We start from the raw sequence: 22,415 nt of genomic DNA on the forward strand, positions 1-22,415 counted from the left end.
TTCCATTATTTATCAGTTTTGGTCAGAAGACCTCTGTTTCTAAGTTAATTTAGCGTGGCTCGCTAACACAGCTAGTAATGTTAACGAACTTTTATGGGCGCCGGTGGACATGAACTAGAGATTAATTTGTCCTCTTAGTAGTGAACTGTGGCAGATAACTGTGCTATATTCAGCTTCATTAGATATTCACACTTCAACAATAGTATATATGTCCATGAAATTAAGGAAATGTTAAATAACATTATAATAACACAGCAAAACAGGAATCATCTTGACCAGGACATCTATAGCAACAGTTATTGCATTATTTTTAATAGGGATCCATATAGATCAATTTAAAAACACAAATATTCACTAGCAAGCACTGTACTTTATCACCATTTGTAAAGTAAATTATTGGTTGTTCCTCTTTGAGCACCCATTTTCATTCAGAGCTTTTTGAGCAGATCCAAATGTGTCAGTAAATATATTTGTTTGTGTCTGTCCACTCCTAGGCTCTTGGAAAACGCAACAGATACCTTTTCCTATTATTTGGAGGGCCTGTCACCATACACACAGTACCTGTTCAGAGTGGTGGTTTCACATACACATGGGCAAACAGCTGGCCCCTGGGCAACCTTGCGCACCGCTGAGGACAGTAAGTACACATACATGACACCACTAGCACCAGATATATTCATAGTGCCCAGAAGATGAATCCTCAAGACTGGTGACTCCTTGACTTTCCCTCTAGCACCACCATGAGGTTGACACTTGTGGTTCGTAGTGAAACGGATGGTATTAGATGGGTTTCTGTGATATTTGGTACACACATTGATGTCTCTCTCAGGATGATTTATAATAACTTTGGTATACCCTTAACTTTTCAGGTTAAAAAATTCACTGTGTCCAACACTTTGATTTATGACCAAATACCTGCAAAACTACGACTGGGTTGTGCTGCCTGGATGCTCATGTCAGCAACCGAGCCGAGTCTCACAAGTGAGTGGCTGGCAGGTGGCTGGCAGCAGCTGGTTGTTAGTTGGCCTATGCCATCATTTGGCCATCAGAGCTGCTGAGTCAAAGTTAAATTCAAGGAGTCTGACAGATCTCCTGATTTTAGGTGATGATCTAAACAATAGCCTCACACATTAAACATATGGTCTGTAGTGTGAGAAGTATAGCCTCTGCCCAGTTTTCTTTTATTGTCTGAAAGTCTCTAAGGTTTAATTCTATTAGAGTGTATTTAATTATTTGACATTAATGGAGGCGGAGTAACTCAAAACATTAAAAAAAAATGAGGAAGGTGATGGAAACATAAGCACAAGCAAGATAGGGTGAAACACACTGACAGAGTGAGATTTGTATACTGTAAGGTGTGTGTCTGTGTGTGAGTGACCTAGCCAGTGTCATTGTGGGCTAATTGCTGTAATAGAATCATATTAGCCACTGGAACAGCCTCCTCAGTGCAAAGTTATAAATTAATTAGTACCACGCTATTATCACATACATTATCATTAAGCAGCTGAGATTTGCATACATTGGATACATGCACATGTACACACAGAGAAATGTGTATGTACACATGTATGTGGGGTGTACGTATACATACACAGTCACATGAACACAAGTGTAGTTACACACACTGATGCTTGCACACACCCATTCAGACACACAGAATTGCAGACATTTAGGAATCATTAAATTATGGCCCTGTGCTTTCCTCATTGCTATGCAGAATTAAATTGGCTCCAGCACACACACACACACACACACACACACACACACACATACACACACACACACACACACAAACACAAGCATACAACTACACTCTCAAACAGAACGAGCTGTTGTTTTTGTTTTCCCAAGTACTCAACAATTTATAAGTTATAGGACAATATTTATGTGTGTGTGTGTGTGTGTGTGTGTGTGTGTGTGTGTGTGGACTGTAATAGATGTGTCCGTTCGGTCATACTGTGCCCCATCGTTCAAACCTCCATCCCTCACGTTTCCCTCTCTCTGCCTTTCTCAAGCCCCCTCACACACACACACACACACACACACTGAGAACATGTGTCATACACATACACCCTCCTTGTCCTCCTTATCAATCACGAACATCCTCATGCTCACAAGCAGTAACACGTGAAGTTTCCTGCAGACAAACTCATTCCTAAAAGCACATATATACTGTAACAGTTTAAGTATAGGAGATAAGAAAAACAAAAGATTTTTTCTACCATCTCTGTTTAACCGGAACTGTACTCATAGAAGAAACGATAGTCGTGTGTGTGTCTTATTTCTATCCACAGCTCCTTGTGTCATAATGATTTCCAATAATTGCTGATAATTAAATGTCACATAATACAATTGAATCTAACATCAGTTCGTGGACATGTAGACTATTGTTGAAATGTGAAAATATTAAATTATTTTAAAGTATGCATAAAACATTCCTTTACCATAATAATAGAATACATGAAAGGTAGAGAAGCTTTTAATAAGGAGGGATTTAAAACTAAGATTGGAGAAAGCCAAGTGCAGCCAGATTGGATTTTCCTAACATTGATGTGTAATTTGTCACCGTAAACCCATTCTCTGGTCGTCTTGGCAGTGACAGGAAAGGCTGTATTCCCCTCTTAATCTCTTCTCACACACTACAAAAAAAAGACAACTTTTACATTTCATTCAGAATGTTTTTATGTATAGTAAGGCCCATAGTTATGTTGTAATTTTTGTTGTCTTAGTAAAGCAGCATTCATACATAAATTCACTCACACAAATGCAGGTACATAAAACTTTAAATGAGCAAAAAACCTTGACATATACATACTCACAAATTCACAAGTACAGTTAAATATGACCTGACACGCACATTCACACATACTGAAACGACATATACAGTAGATCATATGTGCTTATTTTTTATAGTGGTGCGATATTCAAGTTTTACCACTTTTGGAAGAGATCCTCCTGACATGATCTGTTTCTGTAGGTGGGAGCTGTAACCTTGCAAGGTTTCTGATTTTACAGTATATAATGTACTGTGACATAGACCTTCATTAACAATATGGATTTGAGTATATATTCTATTTCATTTATTTTATTTTGTTTTTCTCTTTTTCTTCTATTGCTCTTTCTTTTTTTTCTCTCTTTCTTATATTTTTGTCATACTTCTGTCTTTCTCCATTTGTCCCACCTCTTCCATTCTCCCTCTTTCTCTCTTTTTCTGTGTTTTTGCATTAGAGCAGAGTGGGTTTCACCTCTTCTATTTGACAGACTAGCCCCTTAAGTATTTACGAGAGAGAAACACAGGGGCAGAGAGAGAGAGGGGGGGGGGGGGGAATAGAGAGAAAAGAGAAAATAAGATAAGAAATGGAGAGAAAAGTGAAAGGAAAAGTGGAGAGAGCAAAAAGGTAAAATGAGGAATTGAAGAAAAAAAGAGGGAGAGAAGAAAGGAGAGGGCTAATGACAGAACAGAGAAAGAGAGAGACCCATGCTTCCTCCTTTCCTTTTTATCATTCCATTAAAGTTTTATATCCATCTTTTTAATGTAATTTGGTCCCTATGAATTCCTGCCGCTGCAGAACAGACAGACGGCTCCTGTGAACATAAACTCTAGCCGTGTTGGACAGCTCCCTTTTCTCTGTCTACTCCCATGTTCACACCAGCTAAGTGATCTAAGAGAGTGTGTGTCTGTGTGCGTGTGTGTGTGGGTGTGTTTCTGTGAGCGGGATGTGTGTATTTGTGTTATAGAGTGTTATATAGAGAGTATGATTAAAAGAACCGTTTTGACAAAATGATCTTAGCCAAGCAGTCTTAGAAAGTAAGTGTGTGTGTGTGTGCATTTTTTTTTTGTGAGTGTGTGAGTGAGAGTAAGAGACCGAGAAAAAAAAAAGCACTGTTTTACCTAATTGAACTTAAAGCAGAAAGTGTGAAAGTGTGAAAGAAGAAGTGTAAAGGACAAAGAACAACAGAAATGAGGTTAGAGGTAATGACAGAACACTAAGAATTCATGTTATTTAATGAATGAGTGACTCCATTAATAAAATAATGTTTTACCTTATTTCCCCAGTGTTTTGTCCAGTTAGCGTTCCCAAGGAAATATTCAAGTAATGTAAGCATAATTCCATCATTATTTTGCATATCAAGAGATAACTAGAATATTTTATGTACACTGTTAGATGCTCACTACCTGAACATGTATTTACATGTTGCTTTTTGATTTTTTTTTTTCTTTTACATGTACCAGAGGGAAGAAATACACAGTTATTCTTCAGTAGTCACATGCTGAAGTATACTGTAGCTTTTGTAATATTTAAAAAAAAAAGATCTTTTAGCAGCATAATATTCCCCCTGATTTAAATCACACACATTTTTTTTTCTAAAGCTACATATTACCTTGCAACTTTTTGTAGCCTGGAATGAAATAAATTACTCCCAAATAGTCAGCGTCTAAAATTGATATAGAAAAATTTGAGTGATTGACAATTCAAAGGTATTGTGATGGTCGTGGTTACTTAAAGGCTAATGCACATCGCATATACTCATGATGCGATGGATACAAATCAAGCTTGTGACCTTGGCCATGCATCATCCTCTTTCTCGCTTGCTCCTCTTTGTCCCCCTTCAGTGTCTCCTAAAGCAGCAATGACACTAAATAATGTGTTGAAAAAGTAAAGATATGAAATGCAATGTAAATTCTCACCGTATTGCTTGTCACGTTTTGACACCATGTCGTAAGCATCTTGATAACAGTAAAGCTCACTGTTTGTCCTCATTATGACTCCTAGGAGCCTCGAATCACCTTCAAAAGCCCAGTCACCCACATACACACACGTCCACAAACCCACACATGTACGCACAGGACCCTGTGCAAGGCTAAAAATAATACCCTTCGTCTTCTCTTCACATGGATACACACAGATGTACACACTTAAATATACACGACTGAGCCTTACATACGCACAAATATGCACAAGAACCTACATAACATGTATACACCCTCAAGTACACATGCATAGACACACACACAAACACACACACACACACAATCCTTCTCCCTCCCCTTCTCCTAGCCCTTGTCAGTTGATTGTGTTATTACTATGCTAACCAAATCCTTATAAATGTGATTTAAGGCTTGGCGGCCCCACACTCCTGTTTTAGCCTTCTGCTACTATGTTTTACTGGAGAGAGGAGGAGTGATGGTGGGAGGTGTGGAGGGCGGGATGAGGGGAGAGGGAGAAGAAAGAGGGAAAGGCGTGAGGTCAGAGAGATAGGGAGAGTGGCAGGGGGGAGAGAAAAGTCAGGAGTGAGCGAGGGGCAAGGGAGAAGAGCAGCAGTTGGGAAAGGATGAGGGATGGAAAAACGGAAGAGGTGAGCAGGAAAGAGGAAGAGAGGAAAGAGTCAGAAAACCAAAGACAGACAGAGAGAGAGAGAGAGAGAGAGGAGGGGGGGTCGCTACGCATTCCCTCAACACTCGTTCCCTCCTACCCAGAAAGCAGTAAAGCGTCAGTAAAATAAAAAAAAGGAAAAAAAGCATCACCTGCATCTTAAATGAAAATTTCAATTGAAAAACTTAACAGCCCTTCAAATTGCAGAATTTTACACGCGCCAGTAAAGCCTAAATAACACTCAACATTTAGAGGGAGAAGGAGCATGGGGGAAGGGGAGGAGAGAGGGAATGAGGGAGGAATGGGGGGTAACAACGGGCGTTACTTTGGGTGGGTGACGTTGGCTGGATCAAGGTGACTTAATTGTGCTTTGTGGTAAAATTATTTACAGTTAAATACTTTCTGTCTGTGATCTGGCTCTTATTTTCTCTATTAATCGCTCCCATTTGTATGTCTGTTGTTTGAACATATCTTGATCAGACAGACAGCAGGAAGTACAGTAGGACAGAGAAGAATATAGTCAAGCAGAATGTCTAATTAGACAAACTGGTCGAGAGACACCCCAACCTGCAAAGATGAACGAGCACGCAGCAAGGCACGCAGACATGCACATAGACAGACAGGGAGATGGGCTCCTTGGTTATTCGTGGGGTTCAGTGAACCTTTGGTGGTAATTGAATCAGTGTGAGTGCTGAGTAGAGCTAGCATAAAAACCTGTTAACCCAAAAGGTCAACTCTCTGCATTGTTTATTTAGCAGGGAGAGCAGAGAGAGAGGGAGCAAAAGAGAGAGAGAGAGAGAGAGAGACCGCGACACAAAGCACGAGTAAGGGAGAGAGAAAGAAGAAAATGAGAGGGAGATGGAGGGGGGGGAGAGCGAGAGGGAAGGAAGGGGTCACAGAGAGGAAAAGGGGAGATGGAAAAGATGGACAGAAACAGAGAGAGATGGAGACAGAAGGAAAGATGAGTTGTTGGTGGGAGCATTTGTGATCTGTAAAATCAACCAAGCTTTACATCACAGTTTTTTTATACTGTTGTTTATTTATGTTGGAGATAGAAAAGTGTGTGTGTGTGTGTGTGTGTGTGTGTGTGTGTGTGTGTGTGTGTGTGTGTGTGTGTGTATGTGTGCGGGGGTGTGTGTGTGTGCCTAAACATTTATCAAACACTTTTTAAAAGGTTTTTTTCCGCCAAAATACACCATGGGTCAGTGACAGTTTGAAGGAAATAGTTCTACAGTCGGTGTATGCTCTATATACCAGTGGACTCACAATTTGGCATGGGCATTTAAAAATTGTATTGACTTAAAGTAACCTCAGGATAATCCAATCCATTACTTCACTGCAGCAGTTAACTCTACAAAGTCAGGTCACCTAGATCCACAACAGGGATAGAAGATACAGTTTTGTCAAAAAAGGAGAATAAGGAATAAGAAATAAAAGAATAAGTAAGAAGAAATGATAATTTATATTAGTTTAGATAGGGTGCTCTCAGGCTATTTGAAATATGGGAGATGTGCTGATACACTGCTGCTGTGCATCATAAAACTTAAATAAAGGATGAGTAAAAGAATTAGTGTCTCATAAGCAATATACTAAGAGACATTTTAAACTTTTAGCAGAACTGGGACATCCTGGGTCGAATGTTGGCATCACAGTCTGCTGGAAGTAAGGCCTGTCAGTTAGTAGATCGTCTGCAACACACACACATACTTGCACAACTACTGTCTCATGTGCATGCATGCTGACATACCCATACACATGCTTGCTTACACACTTTATCTCTCATGCACTCATGCACGCACACTCTCAAACGCTCATCTTCTTTCACTCTCTCTCTCTGTCTCTCTCTTACACACACACACACACACACATACACACACACACACTGCCATCTGGGAAAGCCGTTAGCGGTTAGCGGTAGCACTTAGCGACGCAGCACGCTCTCTCAGTCCGCTCAGTCACCTTGATCTGCTTGCCCTTCACACAGCACCATTACTGCTATACTGCATCACTGTGGATGTGGGCATGTGAGTGTGTGTGTGTGTGTGTGTGTGTGCGTGTGTGTGTGTGCGTGTGTGCGTGTGTTACAGTAGGAAGAGTGTGTGTCTATGTATATGGACATGCGTCTGTGTGTGTCCATTATAGAGCAGTACAGTGGGATGTAAATGCAAGGGGAGGAGGAGGGGGGGCATTACCTTCAAATGAGCTTCCGTGGAGTGAAATATCCCTCTGACTAGTCTTGTGTGGCTTCTTATCCGTGCATGTACATGTGTAAGTCATATGTGTGAGTGTGCCTGTGGCCTGATGTGCATGTCTCTCTGCCTGCATACTAGTGAGGATCATTTTGCGTTCTGGACATAAAATTTAAGGTTCTCCTAGGAAGTGGGAATGGCGATAAACATGAATACACAGTGAACTCAAATTAAAAACCTACTAGGTCTTGGAGACCACAACTCTGCTTCTGCAAAAAGAGAAAGGTCTTGTGAGGAGTCACCACAGATATGATGCCTGTATGGCCAAATTTCTATCCCTCTTTGTAATTGCTAAAACGATGTATGTATTTGTGTTTTTGTTTGTGTAAGCATTGATGCCAAAACCAGGGCAAAGTTGTTGAAAGGAGTGAAAATGTTCCCTGCAGTTCAGAGTGGCCTACACTTCAGTCCCTGATTTCCCACTTGAAAGATCGTCAGACTCACATTCAACCAGTCAGGAGTACTGCATAAATACAATCTTGGTTTGCTCAGAGGGAGAAATTTAGAAAGAACAAGAGTTTTCATTTTAATCCCTTGGATAGAGATGGCAAAATCACTCTTTGTCCTTCTGATGTCATTCTTGATGTTACGTGTCAAATAATGCTTTAGAACAACCCCCCTCCTCCCTCTTTTTTAAGCACACATGCAAAGAATTTGTTTATCTCTTGCTTTTTCTTTCTCTTTACCTTTCACTGTTGCTCCCTGTCTTTATCTGTTTTCTCTTTTTCCCCACAGGTCCAGGAGCATTAGACACTCCAGCTGTTTCAGGGCTCCATCCTCGTAGTGTGACAGTTACCTGGGTTCCTCCCTCCCAACCAAATGGCATCATCACCAATTATACCCTCTATCTTCACCCAAGCTCTATCTCTGCTTTAGATTCCAAACGCAGCTCAGTCTTCAGCCCCAGCATGAGCCTCAACTCAAGCTTAGGTCCTAACCCAAGCCCAGCACCCAGCACTGAGGGTAGATACCTCTACTCGAGGCATAACCTCAGGCCAACATCCAATGTTACCACCCTCAGCTCAAGCCACATCTCCATATCTACTGTCAGAGCACACACTAATAACCCTTTCTCAAGCTCCAGACCTGGTATCTCAGAAGACAACCAGATCGAGTCCAGTCGTGTAAACAATACAAGCCGAGGCCCTGGTTTCAGCTCATTCCACCACACTGAACCGAATACCATCTCCAATGTGAACCCAAGCCCCAGCCTCTTACTGTCAAACCCAGAATACAATTCAACCAGCTTGAACACTGATCATTTTATAAAACAAGACACAATCCACAGACTCATCTCCCATTCCTTTAGTGCAGCTTCAGATTCAAGTTCATCCCCTCTATCAGCCACAGTTCCAGGGAACACAACTAGCTACACTTTCCTCGACCTACTGCCATACCAGACCTACAACATCCAGGTACAATATGTTGCTTTGTCATTATGGTAGATATAAATAGACTGTATCATATAATGCAATAGATTAAACATTATCAGGGTTCTTCTTGGCTCAGAATGGGCATTTGGAGGGCGACTACGCACAATAGTAAGCATGATCGATCCACATACAGTAAAGGCAATGAGTCTGTGTTACCTTATTCGACAGAAATCACAGGAAGTCCTCTCTCCCATTAGCGCTAGCTTCACAGTGGACCGTTCAGGCCCAATCAAAACAATGCAGCTTAGCTGGCCTGCTGCATTTATCCCTAGCCGCATGCGTAAAATATAACGGCTGTGGATGAAAGGGGAGTTGACTGCTGGAAGCCAAAGATGTCATATTTAAGGTTATGTTCTGCTTGTTCAACAGTTGTTTGATAAATTGCTATTAAACACATTCGGAGAGGATTTGACTTGCTATATTTGTTCTCAGTTCTTATTGTTTTGGTGCTGGTGATTTTCCTTTGGCGATGGTTCTTTGGGGAGCGCAAAAAAATCCTCTATGCAGGAAAAACCCTGATTAAAAATAAAAATACATAAATACAATTAAAGTATCATAATCAATTGTTAGTCTCTTTTCCAGACTGTTGCTCCAATAATTAATATAAACACAATAACTAGATGTTTTTCTTGGCAATTGAATCATCATATGTTTGCAGTTACAGATGAGACTTAATTTCAAAATGTCACTGCACCCTTTATTTTTTTTGCCATTTTCATTCCATTTTTTTAATAGTTATTGGAGCATGGTTGCAGATGGTGCCAGAATTAAAGATTATTGACTGAAGAATAATAACAGAATAAATCATGTTATTCAATTGTTCTTTTCACTATTCATTTGTGTGATTAATTGAGAAAACTGCTGGCCTCACAATGATAACACTAGATATCACATTTTAATGTTACAAAATTGTTTTCCAACGTATAGCTGGCAGCCTGTACCAGTGCGGGTTGCTCAGTGTCTGGGACATCTCAGCACTTTCAAACCCTCCCAGCTCCCCCTGAAGGGCTCCCTGCACCTCACGTATACTCTGACACACCCACCTCTGTTCTCTTGTCCTGGGGTGCACCAGAGTGGAGCAATGGACCACTGGAGCGGTAAGAGATGATCACAAACTGTATGCTTCAATCCCTCTGTGACACTCATATTTGTGTTTGAATATCTGTGTTTTTTGTACTGTATCTTGTGCTGGACATAGGTGGGTGATTGAGCGCAGAGTTGCAGGGACCAAACAAGTCTCCACAGTAGGCTATCTTCCACCTGACCCTCCCCCTCTTTCCTTCCTGGACTCTTCATCAGCTCTTAGTCCCTGGACTAGCTACCAGTATCGACTTGTGCTCCATAACCAGGCTGGCAGCACCACAGGTAAAACTAATAATGGGCTCATTAGAAATTAAATTGAATCAAGCCAAGATGTTTGTATTTTGTGTTTTACGCTGTCAAGTGTCTTAATGAATTCCACAACTGTGTGTCTTAAAAATTAATGTGTCCCCTTATCAAACCAGAGGCCTATGACTTGTTGTATGGCAGTTGCATATTTTACCATGTATTCACGTATTGATATATACTTGCAGGACCCTGGGTCAATATTACCACCAGACCTTCTCGGCCAGCTGGTCTCAGTCCACCAAGGGTGAATGTCTTGGAGCCAGAGACACTCCAGGTGAGGAGACATTATGACCTTAGATTTTTAACAGGTTCACCGAAATACTCTTGGAGCTGGAATAAGAGGGAAAAAAATTAATGTAAATAAATTGTGTTTTTCAGTAAATTCAATACTGAGCTACCTATATATATAAAAGTATCAACACACTTTCCCATTCACTGTGTCCAGTCCAAACTTCTGACTGGTACTATATGTATGAGTTGTACATTTTCCCTGATATGGCTGAAGCATGCAAATATAATCCATGCCGGCGATGCTGCTACTGATTGTAAATTACAATATCTTATAGTACATTAACCAGATAGAATGTTGAGTATCTCAGAAAATACCAAAAAAAAAGTGTTTTAGTGTCTTTAAATGGAAAATACAAAAAAAAAATACAATGCAACTTTATTGAGAATCTCTCCGGTCACTCTGAGTTTGACAGCATAGAAAAGACAAAGCAATGTCATACTGATTCCTCTGTCTTGGGATTTAATGAGAAATAAAAACATTCAACTCAAGGTCCCCTTCAGAAAATGGGAGGGGCTGTGACCCTGTCTGACGAAGCTTCCTTCCTGTCGGCCATTTTTAAGGAGGGGCCAGAGTTAAGTTCCAGCACTGGCTAATCCCACATCAAGGCCTATCAGCGAAAGACACAGAAACAATATTGTATGCATGCACACACACACACACATACACACACATATGCATGCACTCACAACCCTGCACTAATGCTAACAGCAGAAAAATGCTAATGCTTGTCATCATTTCAGAACCACCCCTGTCATCTCAGCAGCAGCACAGCTTTAGGGGTCACAGGCGCGAGAAGGAATGTGTTCCTTCCTGGTTGTTGCTAATTGGACAGGCAGGCAGGGTGTTTCCTGGGTACCAATTGACCTTGACAACACAGAGGATTTTGAGTATCTCCCTTCATTCTCTAAATGGCTACTTTTCTACCGTGCTCCTGTACACTGCATATCACTTTTTCCTCACCATTATCCCATTTTCCATTTTTCTTTTTTTGCATGTTTGTTATGTGGGCCTTCTTCCAGTCTCTCCTGCCTTTCTGGATTTCCCTAATCATTTTAAATACTATATAATGTATTCTTAGCCTTTCTAACAATTTATTTTCTTATCATTTTGTTGTTTAACAATTTTATGCATAGTTTTTATATTTTTTTGTAAGCCAAGTAGAATGACTAGTATTTATGTTGGTAGATAGTTTGTGTTTTTACTGAGTGTGTTTACCTGTATATTATCCCTCTGTTTAAATAAGGATATATATGAAGCTGTGAGGTGGTTTCAGGTGTTTTATGTGTTTCTGGTTCCCCAGGGGAGAGAGATCTTTGATGATACTGCTGTACAGTTGGGAGTTTTTAACAGTGCATCACTCTGACTGCCATCTTTTTCAGTTTTTGTCAATTTATACTTTCACCTTTATTTCTCTGTTCAGCCTGGTTTCCTGTTCCAAGGTCATTTTGTTGCTCAACTAATACTAAACAAAGCAAAGAGCAAAATTAGGATGCCCAGTGAATTTCTCTTTCACACAGTGAGATCACAGTTACAAACAGAATTGTTTTTGTACACAAACTCAGATGTTTTGCCACATATAACTCACTAATTTGAGTTGATTCTGCTATGTGCATCCAAAATATATATTTGTACAACTGGAGAATAAGAGTTTCTGTTACCTGTATAAAGTTAGTCTCAAGTCTTTGCTATAAAGTTCCAAGTCAAGTCCCGTGTCAAGACCAACTAGTCCCAAGTAAAGTCCAAGTCCTCAACTTTGTGTTTTGAGTCCTAAACAAGTCATTATGTGCCCCTGGCTTTACTTTTTAAACATTAACTTTGCAAACATCCCTGTAATAAATTACAGGGAATGCATAATGTTTTAAATGTTTGTTTCTCAAACACATCTGTAGTAAAAACATGGAACTATGGAACTGGTCTTCTTAGGGAATCAAGGAGCAAGACTGGTGAAATAAAAGGAGTATTAATGACCTCATTATGGTCAATTGGGGTTTCCCTCTGAATGGACAACAGCAGAACATCTGAGATCCTTCCTCTCCACATCTGTTTCTAAGCTGGTTCTTGATCAGCTCCAATTTGGAGAATGATCACTTGACTGATGCAATTGTCACTGGCAATGTAGCATATATTTTCAGGAGTATTGTCAGCTTTGGAAAGACTATGTTCACATCATTTTCTTTAATGTGCGTAAGCATAGCTTGGACATTGCTGGTACAGAGAGCATAGGAAGAGTGGAACACCTTCAGTTCAATGACAATACTGTCTTCCTTTATGTCATAGAATTGGCAACCATCCTTGAAAGATTGGGCAGCTTTGTCATTTGTCATGCTGTTCCAGTTTCTTGGGGTGGTAAGGCACTGACATACAAAACAAGAACTACACTAGCCCTCTTGTCTTTGTCATATGTTTTTACCCCTACCATCTTCCTTGGTAGGGGTAAAAACTTTGGTAGGGGTTTTTACTCCTCTGTGTTTGTTTGTCTGTTAGCAGGGCTGCTCAAAAGGTTCTCTTCCAGACTCCATTACAGTGTCATGACAGGATACATTTTTTAAACTTTTTAACATGCCCAAGCACTGGTTTAACTTCTACTGGACATCCCATCTAATTGCTAATGGCTATTGCAAACATACCTTTATCTCTCTCATCTCCTCCGTTGCTGCCTTTAGCTGCATTTTGCAGATCCCTTTGTATTGTCTTCAATTTTCTCCCTCTCTACAAGTCCAAGTTAATCCAAGCTGAAGAGTTGTAAACACATTTGAATCAGTAATACTTCAGTGATTTCGTTAAAGATTTTAGTACATCACAAGGTTGATTTCCAGTTTGCACTAAATGTTTAGTATAGAGATGGCTAAGTACATATCTAGCTAGCTAGCTAGCTAGCTACTGTCCATCTAGCACATTGTTTAGCATGTTACACAGCTTTGGAAAGGCCTACATATAAAACAAATTTAGAAAATACACTCTACATACATTAGCAATGCATCATTAATAATATTTAATCCATAAACTTGCAAAAAAAGTCCTGCTTTGTGACCTACTTCACAATTGTCGTAAGATCAAGGTTACAGCTTAGACTGCACGAACCCAAAGACAATTAAACAATCTAAAGGGGGTGTGAATCAGCCAACCAGTGAGTAGTACTGTACCAAAATCAACTGAAAGGAATAGTGTCAGCTACAACAACTACAACATGTTTTTCGGGGTGCTTTATTTTCCTAATGGTCAGCTTACATAAAGCATCCATTAATTTCTAGCATAATGGGCAGTCTGCTCCATCATTAGGGCATCTTATAGGGCAAAGTATGTCATGTTCTTCACTGGAAGGGCACTTCACCATGTTTTTGTCCCATACAGTGCACCCTATAGGGCACTTTTTTCATTGAAAGGGCAACCAAATCTGCTCTTCAGTATGTTAGACTTAGGGGAACCCGAAATGCACTTTTTCCTTTGTTTTTTTTTTTTTTGTTTTGTTTTGTTTTGTTTTTTTTCACTAGAAGGGCACACATACAGAACCTCCAGCTCACCCCATTACAGTGGCAACTCATAGGGCACTGCATTACATCTTCTTCATTCAGGGAACATCATGTTTTCTCGCTTTTGGGGGTACCATCACATTTTATCATACTGTCGTGGCAGCTTAGAGGGCACTTTTCCCACAGGGGCAAGTCCGCCAGTGCCCTGACCAAATTATTTCCATTTTAAATTTTTTAACAAAGTAACAATTAAATTGATTGATTTGCAATAATTACTTAAAATAAAAATAAAATAAAATAAAATAAAGGCAAAATGATCAGCTGTGCCTTGGTATGTTATTCCTTTAACTAAGGTTGGGGTTCAATAGCATTGCATGAAATCTGAACCCTGATTAAATTAATTTGTCTTCAATTTTCAACAAAATAACTAAAATTCAACGATTTACTCTGAGCTCTGTACTTTTTGTTGACTGTGAAAAGGCAGAAACACTACAGCGTTGGGGGGCAACATAATTATAAACAGGTTTGTGTTATGGTAGGCTAATGTTTACAGATATAATCTGTTGCTGGAGAAGTTTGTCATTTTGAGTGGCAGATGATAAATTAAGTAGAAGTCTACTTACCTGAATTTTTAATATCTGTATGTGGCATTGTGCTGCTCTGCACCACCAAATGCACCTTCCTGCCTGTGCAACATGATTGGCTGCTGTTGGATGGGTTTGTTGTGTCCATTGTCAGGAGTTGATTCAATGCACACTTTTTTATAATACATTTATTTATATTTGGAGGATATCAACTCATTCCAATTCAAAAGGTTAAAGTCCAAGCGTAACATGTTTAGGTCTAATTCCAATTGCAAATCTTTTATGATTTTGTTGTGCCGTGTCTAAAGTCATTAGATTTGTAACTTGAGTCAAGTCATGTGACTCAAGACCACGGCTCAGATAGAGTCTATAATTCTTGCATTTTTTCATCTGTGTGTTATCTGTTTTAATCTAAAGGTCCATCTGGTTCTCTGCTCTTTTGTCTGTTTGATTCACAGATAGTAGGGCTTCATTTTTCATTCTCTCACTCATTATTTCTACCAAAATAGCTGTTTTTATTTATATGCTTATTACATAATTAGTTAATTGTCCATGAGGCATATTAATCAGACTGTGGTCCACATCTATGATGTCCATCATATATTATTTTCATTTTAAAAAATACGTTTGGGGATTTGATCTCAAATGTTTACAGTGCATTTGCACAATGCCGACATAAATTTAATACTCAAGTGATACCACTGACACATGTACGATTAAATTGTTGCATTGTATTGTCAGCTGTAAAATTCGGCACTCTCTGAATACCTTTTTTTCGGAATGTAATAGCACAAATGCACAAAGACATGCACACATACACCATGTCCTTACACACACACCGATTCTCTCTCACTCTTAACTTTATCATCCATCTCTCTCTCTCACTCATATACACATAAACACATATACAAACACACACACACACAGACTGTACTGGCCTTAGCCCCAGTGGTCTGTGTCAGCCCAGGGTCTCTGCTGTCTTCACCATCTCTAGATTACATCAGGCTATTCAATCTGTAAATGACTTCCACCACAAAGCACACCCAACACGCACTTTGGGAAATGAGCTACCTAACTCAACATGACCCTGCCCATATGTGGCTGTGTGTGTGTATGGCTCAGTGTGCGTGTGTGTGTGTGTGTGTGTCCTGTATCACCTCACGGTGTCACTTGTTAAATGAATATCAAGGTTGTATGAGAAATAATTATTCTTGACATTCATTCATAATATTCTCCTCAACATTGAGCACTTAATCACCTAAACTCATGAGTCTCAACGAGCTCTGAACTGATCAGTTATTGTACATGACAGTTTGTCTTCATAAGTGTGTTATAGCACACAGTCCAATACAAGTGTATGTGTGTGCACATTTTGAATGCTAGCATATAGTAACTGTGCATGCATTTCCATTTGTGTTTATGTGGACGTGGATGTATCAATGAAACATTTATTGTATAGATATCTCTGAATTCACACGTATAGAGTCTGTGTGTGTGTGGGTGTTTTTGTGTGTGTCTGTGTGTGTATGTTTTATCATTTGTGTGTGTGCCAGTTACCTTCATCCTTACTCTAAAATGCTGACGGACTGAACGGTTTCCAAATCAGATGCAGTGCTCAACGACAGCAAGCTTTTGTTTTTGCATGCAGCAATTCCATTACCAGCCGCTTTCATTATTTTAGCATGGTGTTTGTCCATGTGCGTGCATTTGTGTGTGTGCGTGTGCCCTGTTTTAAATGTGATGAACGGAATCTTCTGCTCAAGTCAAAGTCAGGTTATCTTTCCCCACAAGAGAGTTGATAGCAGACACACACGTGTGATGATGCATGCACACAGGGATACTACGTACACGATCGCACTGTTAGCACTCACGACAACACACGCATCCACACTATGATGCAGATACCGTATGTGTTTGCATCAGCACACGCTGCAAACTCTACACACACGCACACGCACGCACTATGCCATGACTTCCTGTAGTTCATCCATCTAAAAGCTTTCTGTCGTCCTCAGCATGCCGAGAACGTTTAGAATGCCCAGCCAACCAATGAGAAGGCTTTTCTGGGATACTGATAGGGCAGTTAGAAAGGATTAAGTGAACAAGGCCTTTAGTTTCCTCTGTACTATTCTGATATATCTGACTACTGTATTTTAAAAGGAGTGCACTGAACTTTAATCTAACACTCTTATGTTTCAGGTCATATGGTCTCCTCCTCTTATTCCCAATGGGGAAATCCATGGCTATGAGATCCGGCTCCCAGAACCCCGCATCTTCCATGACAGTGGCACTGCATCTGAGCTCAACGTCACAATAACAAACCTGATTCCATATACGAACTACAGTATCACTGTGTTGGCATGTTCCAAGGGAGGTGGACAGGTTGGAGGATGCACAGAAAGCCTGCCCACTCTAGCTACCACATTACCTGCAAGCCCTCAAGGCCTTGCACCACTGTCAGTAGTGGCAGTTAGTGAGTCCTTCCTGGCCATCTCTTGGCAACCACCAAGCAGGCCAAATGGACCTAACATCAGGTAACATAAGTATTACAGAGGAAACAGTTTGTGTCTGACAACACCAAGATGTTTTTTCTTACCAGTGATGGCACAGATATCTTGTATGGATCGTAGGCCACCACTCATTGCATTCCACAGTGCAGCTTAATGTTAGTCAAAGATATATTGGCAAGACACTCATATGCGAAGATGCATCATCACAGAAAAAATCCTTTATTTTCTTTCTCATCAACTCAAGCAACTTGCATCTGACCAATAGCACCACTTGTACAAAAGAATCAGAGGAATTTGAAATGACTACTGCGTAGGAATATCTATTTTGATTTGTAATGAAGACAGGGCAGTCGGTGTTGGGAGTAACGTGTTATGCTTTCAGAAATCACTAACATTGCTTTTCCCAGTATGCAGTAGTACCTGGAAAAGTAAGGCATTACCACTGGTTTTCATTAAATGCATCACATTTACTGACTTAGTGAAAATTGTGTTAGTGTGATCAGATATACCTGTCCACAGCAGCAATCTCAACAAGCAATCTGTCAAAGCATTTGATCAGAAAATGATGAGAAAATGTTTCTAACACTTGGCTCCATAGTTGATATGATTCAGTCAACATATCAACTATGGATCAGACATGCATAACTGCTTTGAACATGCACAGAACCCAGCAAATTGCTTCTATTGTTTTCTAATGGTTGCCAGAATTTAACCAAGTGCAAGAGAGAGAACGTTTTAAATGGTTCTGTACAAGCAAATGCGTATCAGAAATCCAATGCTAATTATGAAAAGCTAGTAAGTGTGAACCTCAATCTGTGAAACCATCATTTTACATAATCTGTATCGAGCCTGTTTTTTTATTCATTAGATATAACGCAAAGTTAGAAACCAGACAGTCAATACTGAAATCTACAGCATGTTTCGTTAAGAGACACGTTCAGGAAATGTTCAATTGCCGCTGAAAAACTTCAGCAAACAAGCAGATAGGAACACGTTAACAAGCTGCTAACATGAGTGCCCTGGTAATGAGCTAAGTATTGTGCATTTTTTAATCAGTGTTTTCTCATTCCTAATGCAAATTCTGGTCCGTTTTGTTCTGTCCTGTTCTACTCTGTCAACAATTAGGCCTAAAATAAAGGTCCATTTTCCTGGCAGGCGATTAAAATGCATGAGCCCGTCTGTCTGTTCTGCTCTGCTCAGCTCTGTGTGTTTGTCTAAGTGGGTTGGTTAAAAGGTGGCATTAAGCCCTTCTTTTCTGATTACAGCAGAAATTAGCATCACTGTGGGGAGAGGAAAACACAAACCCTGCAGGAAAAAAACAACAGAGGGAGGGAGGGAGGGATGAGATACAGTGAACGCAAAAGAATAGAGATGATGAAAAACAGCAGAAGAGGACGAAATGAGCGATAAGGAGAAGAGTCGGTTGAAATTGGTGTGCAAGTGTGTACGTGTGTCTATATGCATGAATGAATGCATATGCAAGCATGTGTGCCTACATATGTGGGTACGGCGTGTGTCTGTGTGCTCATATTGGCACATAATTCTGTACATGTGTTGTGTGTTAATGCATTCCTAAACATCCAACCATGTGTGTGTGCTTTCTTTTATTCAAATTTCCCCTTCAGATACGAGTTGCTCAGATGTAAAACCTACCAGCCCCTGGCCATCACCACGGTCCCCACAGTAACAGCCACATCCCCTCCCCCTTCTGAAGATCTCCATCGCTGGCTCCATGTTTACTCCGGCACCAAATTGTTCTACCAAGATAAAGGCCTAAGCAGGTGAGATTACTGAAATGAGCTCTAGAGCAAACGCCGGCGCCGCAGCAAACCGTGTGTGCAGAGCCGATCGGCGAGCTGCCGCTGATGCCGATCTTTTAATACCGCTCAAAGATACATTAAGCAAATATCCCAAAGAATTAAATTGTTTTTCACACAGCATCCCCTAATCTCTGTTTGGCACTTGGTGGAAGCAGATTTTTTTCCCTCTATGCTTGCTAAACGGCTCTGGGTGTACTCTTTTCGGGTTTGTGTCTCTACTGGGCTCAAGTAGTGAATTGACAAACTTTTGAACGTGTCAGCACTTTTCAGTTCGTAGTGTTTTTTTATTGATGTCCTAAACAGCACTTTAAGAAAATAATTAGTTTTTTGATAGAAGTCATCATATTAGCAGAACCAACAGAATAACTTTAGAGTGAACTAATAGATAAAGACAGACTTGACTGAAATGATGGTCCCCTTTATCCCAGTTATAGAGCATCATTCTCTGTTATTTCTTTTACTTAAGTGGAATATTGATTTACAGTTTCAGTTGGAACTTGTACCAAGAGCTTATCTATTATAGCTGTTGTTTTTTCATTTCATTTCATTTTTGAATGATTGAAATTCATACTGTTTAACGGTACAACATAAAACATTTGTTGTCAGTTCACAAGGAAAGTAAAACATACCGTCTCTCAACAGATTCACCCGTTACCAGTACCAGTTAGTGGTCCATAATGACATGGGCTACTCTTCAGGAGAGATAGTTACTGCAATGACCATGGCCGGGATTCCTTTCCATCCTCCATCTCTGTCGGCCCATGCTATCAATCACACTGCTGTTAAGGTCAACTGGACACAACCCTGTAAGACTACCCTTACTCTTAAACACACACACATAGTCTGTCCAGCAAAAGTCTTTATTCAAAATGGTCTGAAACTTAAACTGTTTTTCACAAGGACAGAAGTATAAACACACACATGAGATGAACGCATAAGCATACTTTCATGACATGATGTTTTATTAAGCTTAATCTGTCATTTGATGCTTACCAAAATGTGAAGAAAAAGACCTTTTCACATTTTGACTTCTCTCTCACTCTACTTCCCCTGTCTTCATGTCTTTCTCAGCTTTGCACAACCTGCAAGGAGAGGTGGAGTCTTACTTTCTCACAATAGACTCTGCCCTCTCAAGTCAAAATATGGTTTTTCACCCTGAGATCATCTCCACCGTGATAACTGACCTTTGGCCCAGCACCACCTATTTGGTGTCATTACAGGTGTCTAACGGGGCACATAATACAACTAAGGCAATAGTTAACGTCACGACAAAGGATGGAGGTATGTGTATATATGTGAGTTTATTGATGATTAACATGGCCAAAAACTTGGTTTCAGAAATTGGTTATAATTTGCATCTGTATGTGTTGTATATGTGTATATGTATATGAGGGTGTCATGTATCATGTAAAGTACTTCAATTCAATAGATCCCGGAGAGGTGTCTGTGTCAATGTGTGTTCCTCTGTGTCTCTGTGCTTCACAGGAAATGTTAAATACATCATGTAGTGAGGCATGAAATCAATACAAAGTGTGCGTGTGAGGCAGATTTAAGGTGTTGTAAAATGCTTGTTGGCAACACACACAGCCATACACACAAGCTGTGTTTTACCTGTCAGACAAGACAGCAAACATGGCTGTTCCCAAGTCTGAGGCAAGCTATAGCTATACTGTACTTTACAACATAATTGAAATACATCACTTTGGCTTTCCTAAAAGGTTAGATGGGATATTCTATAAATCTACAGAGAAAAGAAATCATGAAAGTATATCAGTCCCTTATGTTGAAATGGAAAATTTCCACCAAAATATGCAATGCCATCATTACAGTACATCTCTTTTATACAGTCTCATCCGTTTTCTCAGCTTTAGCTGTCTTTGCATAATCTGTTAATATTTGTAAAAGGAGACTCAGTCTTCATCAGAAAGTAAAATTGAGTTTCGAGTCTATACAGTAAGTGGAACATGAGTAGCCAATCAGTTCTTGAATCTATTGTTATTTTCCTTTTCAGGCTTTACTATCTTTAGCTATGAGTAGCACAAGCTGTGCAACTGTCATCACGACTTTTCTCTCCATTTCCCTCTTCAACTCTCAGCCTAGTCTCTCAGCATTTAAGGGTTATCTTTCAACTGTCACACTGTAATCACATGTCAGAGGCCGCTCACTCTGTTGTTTTCTTTCTGTCTCCATTTCCTTCTCAATCCCTCTCTCTGACCATCTCTCTGTCTCCTTCAGTTCTATCTCTTTCTCAGTATAATCATATGTCAGAGGCCTCTCTCTTTCTCTCTAATCTGAGCCGTATAATAAAAAGTGCATTAAAAACATTAGAAAATCATTAGGTGCTAAAGGCAAAGCATGGCTCGTTTAACTGAGAGGGCTCTGGAGGTAATTTCATTATTTTACAGCCATAAGAGTGCGCACACACACACACTAACACACACACACGTGCACACACCAAAGCCAAATATATTTTAACTAATGCAGCTCAACCCTACCAACCGTCTTAACATGGCTTGCAATCTATAGGGCAATGCTAACATCAGGACTAATTGGCAAGAAAAATGTGCGTGTGTCTGTGTGTGTATGAGTGAAAGAGGCTCTGTGTGCAGTATTGCGTTGATAATGTCATCCTGCAGTAAATGAAATGTAGAGCAGTAGGTTGGGTTTAGGTAAGTGCATTGGCAGCAAATGAATTGGGTTAACTTCTCTTAGCTGAGTACATTTTTACTTAGAATAATAGATTGAATCTGTATGATTACATCTCACCCACACACACATCTCATCACAATACTCTACTTAAACCTTTCCTCTCTTTCTCACTTTCCACAACTTGATCTTTACTATCATCTTGAAGGAAACCTTATACAATGAAATTGTCTTTTGAATTTGTTCACTCTCTCTCTTTCTCTTTCTTTCACAGATCATCTCTTACTTATCCTCTATTTTTCAGATTCTCTCGTGTCTTTCACTGTCTCCGTCACCTCCCTTCAAAACCCATTTGTCTCTGAACTTTGGCAACCCCCATGGTGAAAACCAACAAAACGTGTGGGAGTGAATACTCCCTCCCTTATCCTCTGTACCTGTAACAAATTCTCTATAAGCTACCATGTTATATCAATCGCCATAGAACATGTGTTCTGAGAGTGGAGCAGCATTTGGAGTTTTAGTTTATTATAAATTTGTACTATAGATGTGCTGAAAGAGAGTTTCTTGAAGGAATGAACTAAGGGAATGAAGAGGTGGAAGGGACAGTAAAGGAGAAAGGGAGAGATAATGTGGAACAACACAGCAAA

At 40.0% G+C, this 22,415-nt stretch overlaps 1 protein-coding gene across 5 annotated transcripts in view; it reads left to right on the forward strand.

Annotated features, from left to right (window-relative positions):
• The window catches only part of ush2a (Usher syndrome 2A (autosomal recessive, mild)), a 237,482-nt gene that overhangs the window by 131,771 nt on the left and 83,296 nt on the right, over positions 1 to 22,415 (forward strand). For all 5 annotated transcript variants that reach the window (XM_044346023.1, XM_044346054.1, XM_044346031.1 and 2 more), the window contains exons 49-57: positions 495 to 637; positions 8,360 to 9,039; positions 9,985 to 10,154; positions 10,256 to 10,422; positions 10,632 to 10,720; positions 16,992 to 17,326; positions 18,928 to 19,083; positions 19,765 to 19,928; positions 20,194 to 20,403. In XM_044346023.1, the coding sequence (XP_044201958.1) occupies positions 495 to 637; positions 8,360 to 9,039; positions 9,985 to 10,154; positions 10,256 to 10,422; positions 10,632 to 10,720; positions 16,992 to 17,326; positions 18,928 to 19,083; positions 19,765 to 19,928; positions 20,194 to 20,403 (2,114 nt within the window). The remainder of the gene's footprint in view (positions 1 to 494; positions 638 to 8,359; positions 9,040 to 9,984; positions 10,155 to 10,255; positions 10,423 to 10,631; positions 10,721 to 16,991; positions 17,327 to 18,927; positions 19,084 to 19,764; positions 19,929 to 20,193; positions 20,404 to 22,415) is intronic.

This window comes from Thunnus albacares, chromosome 1 (assembly GCF_914725855.1).
Source record: "Thunnus albacares chromosome 1, fThuAlb1.1, whole genome shotgun sequence".
NCBI lineage: Eukaryota > Metazoa > Chordata > Actinopteri > Scombriformes > Scombridae > Thunnus > Thunnus albacares.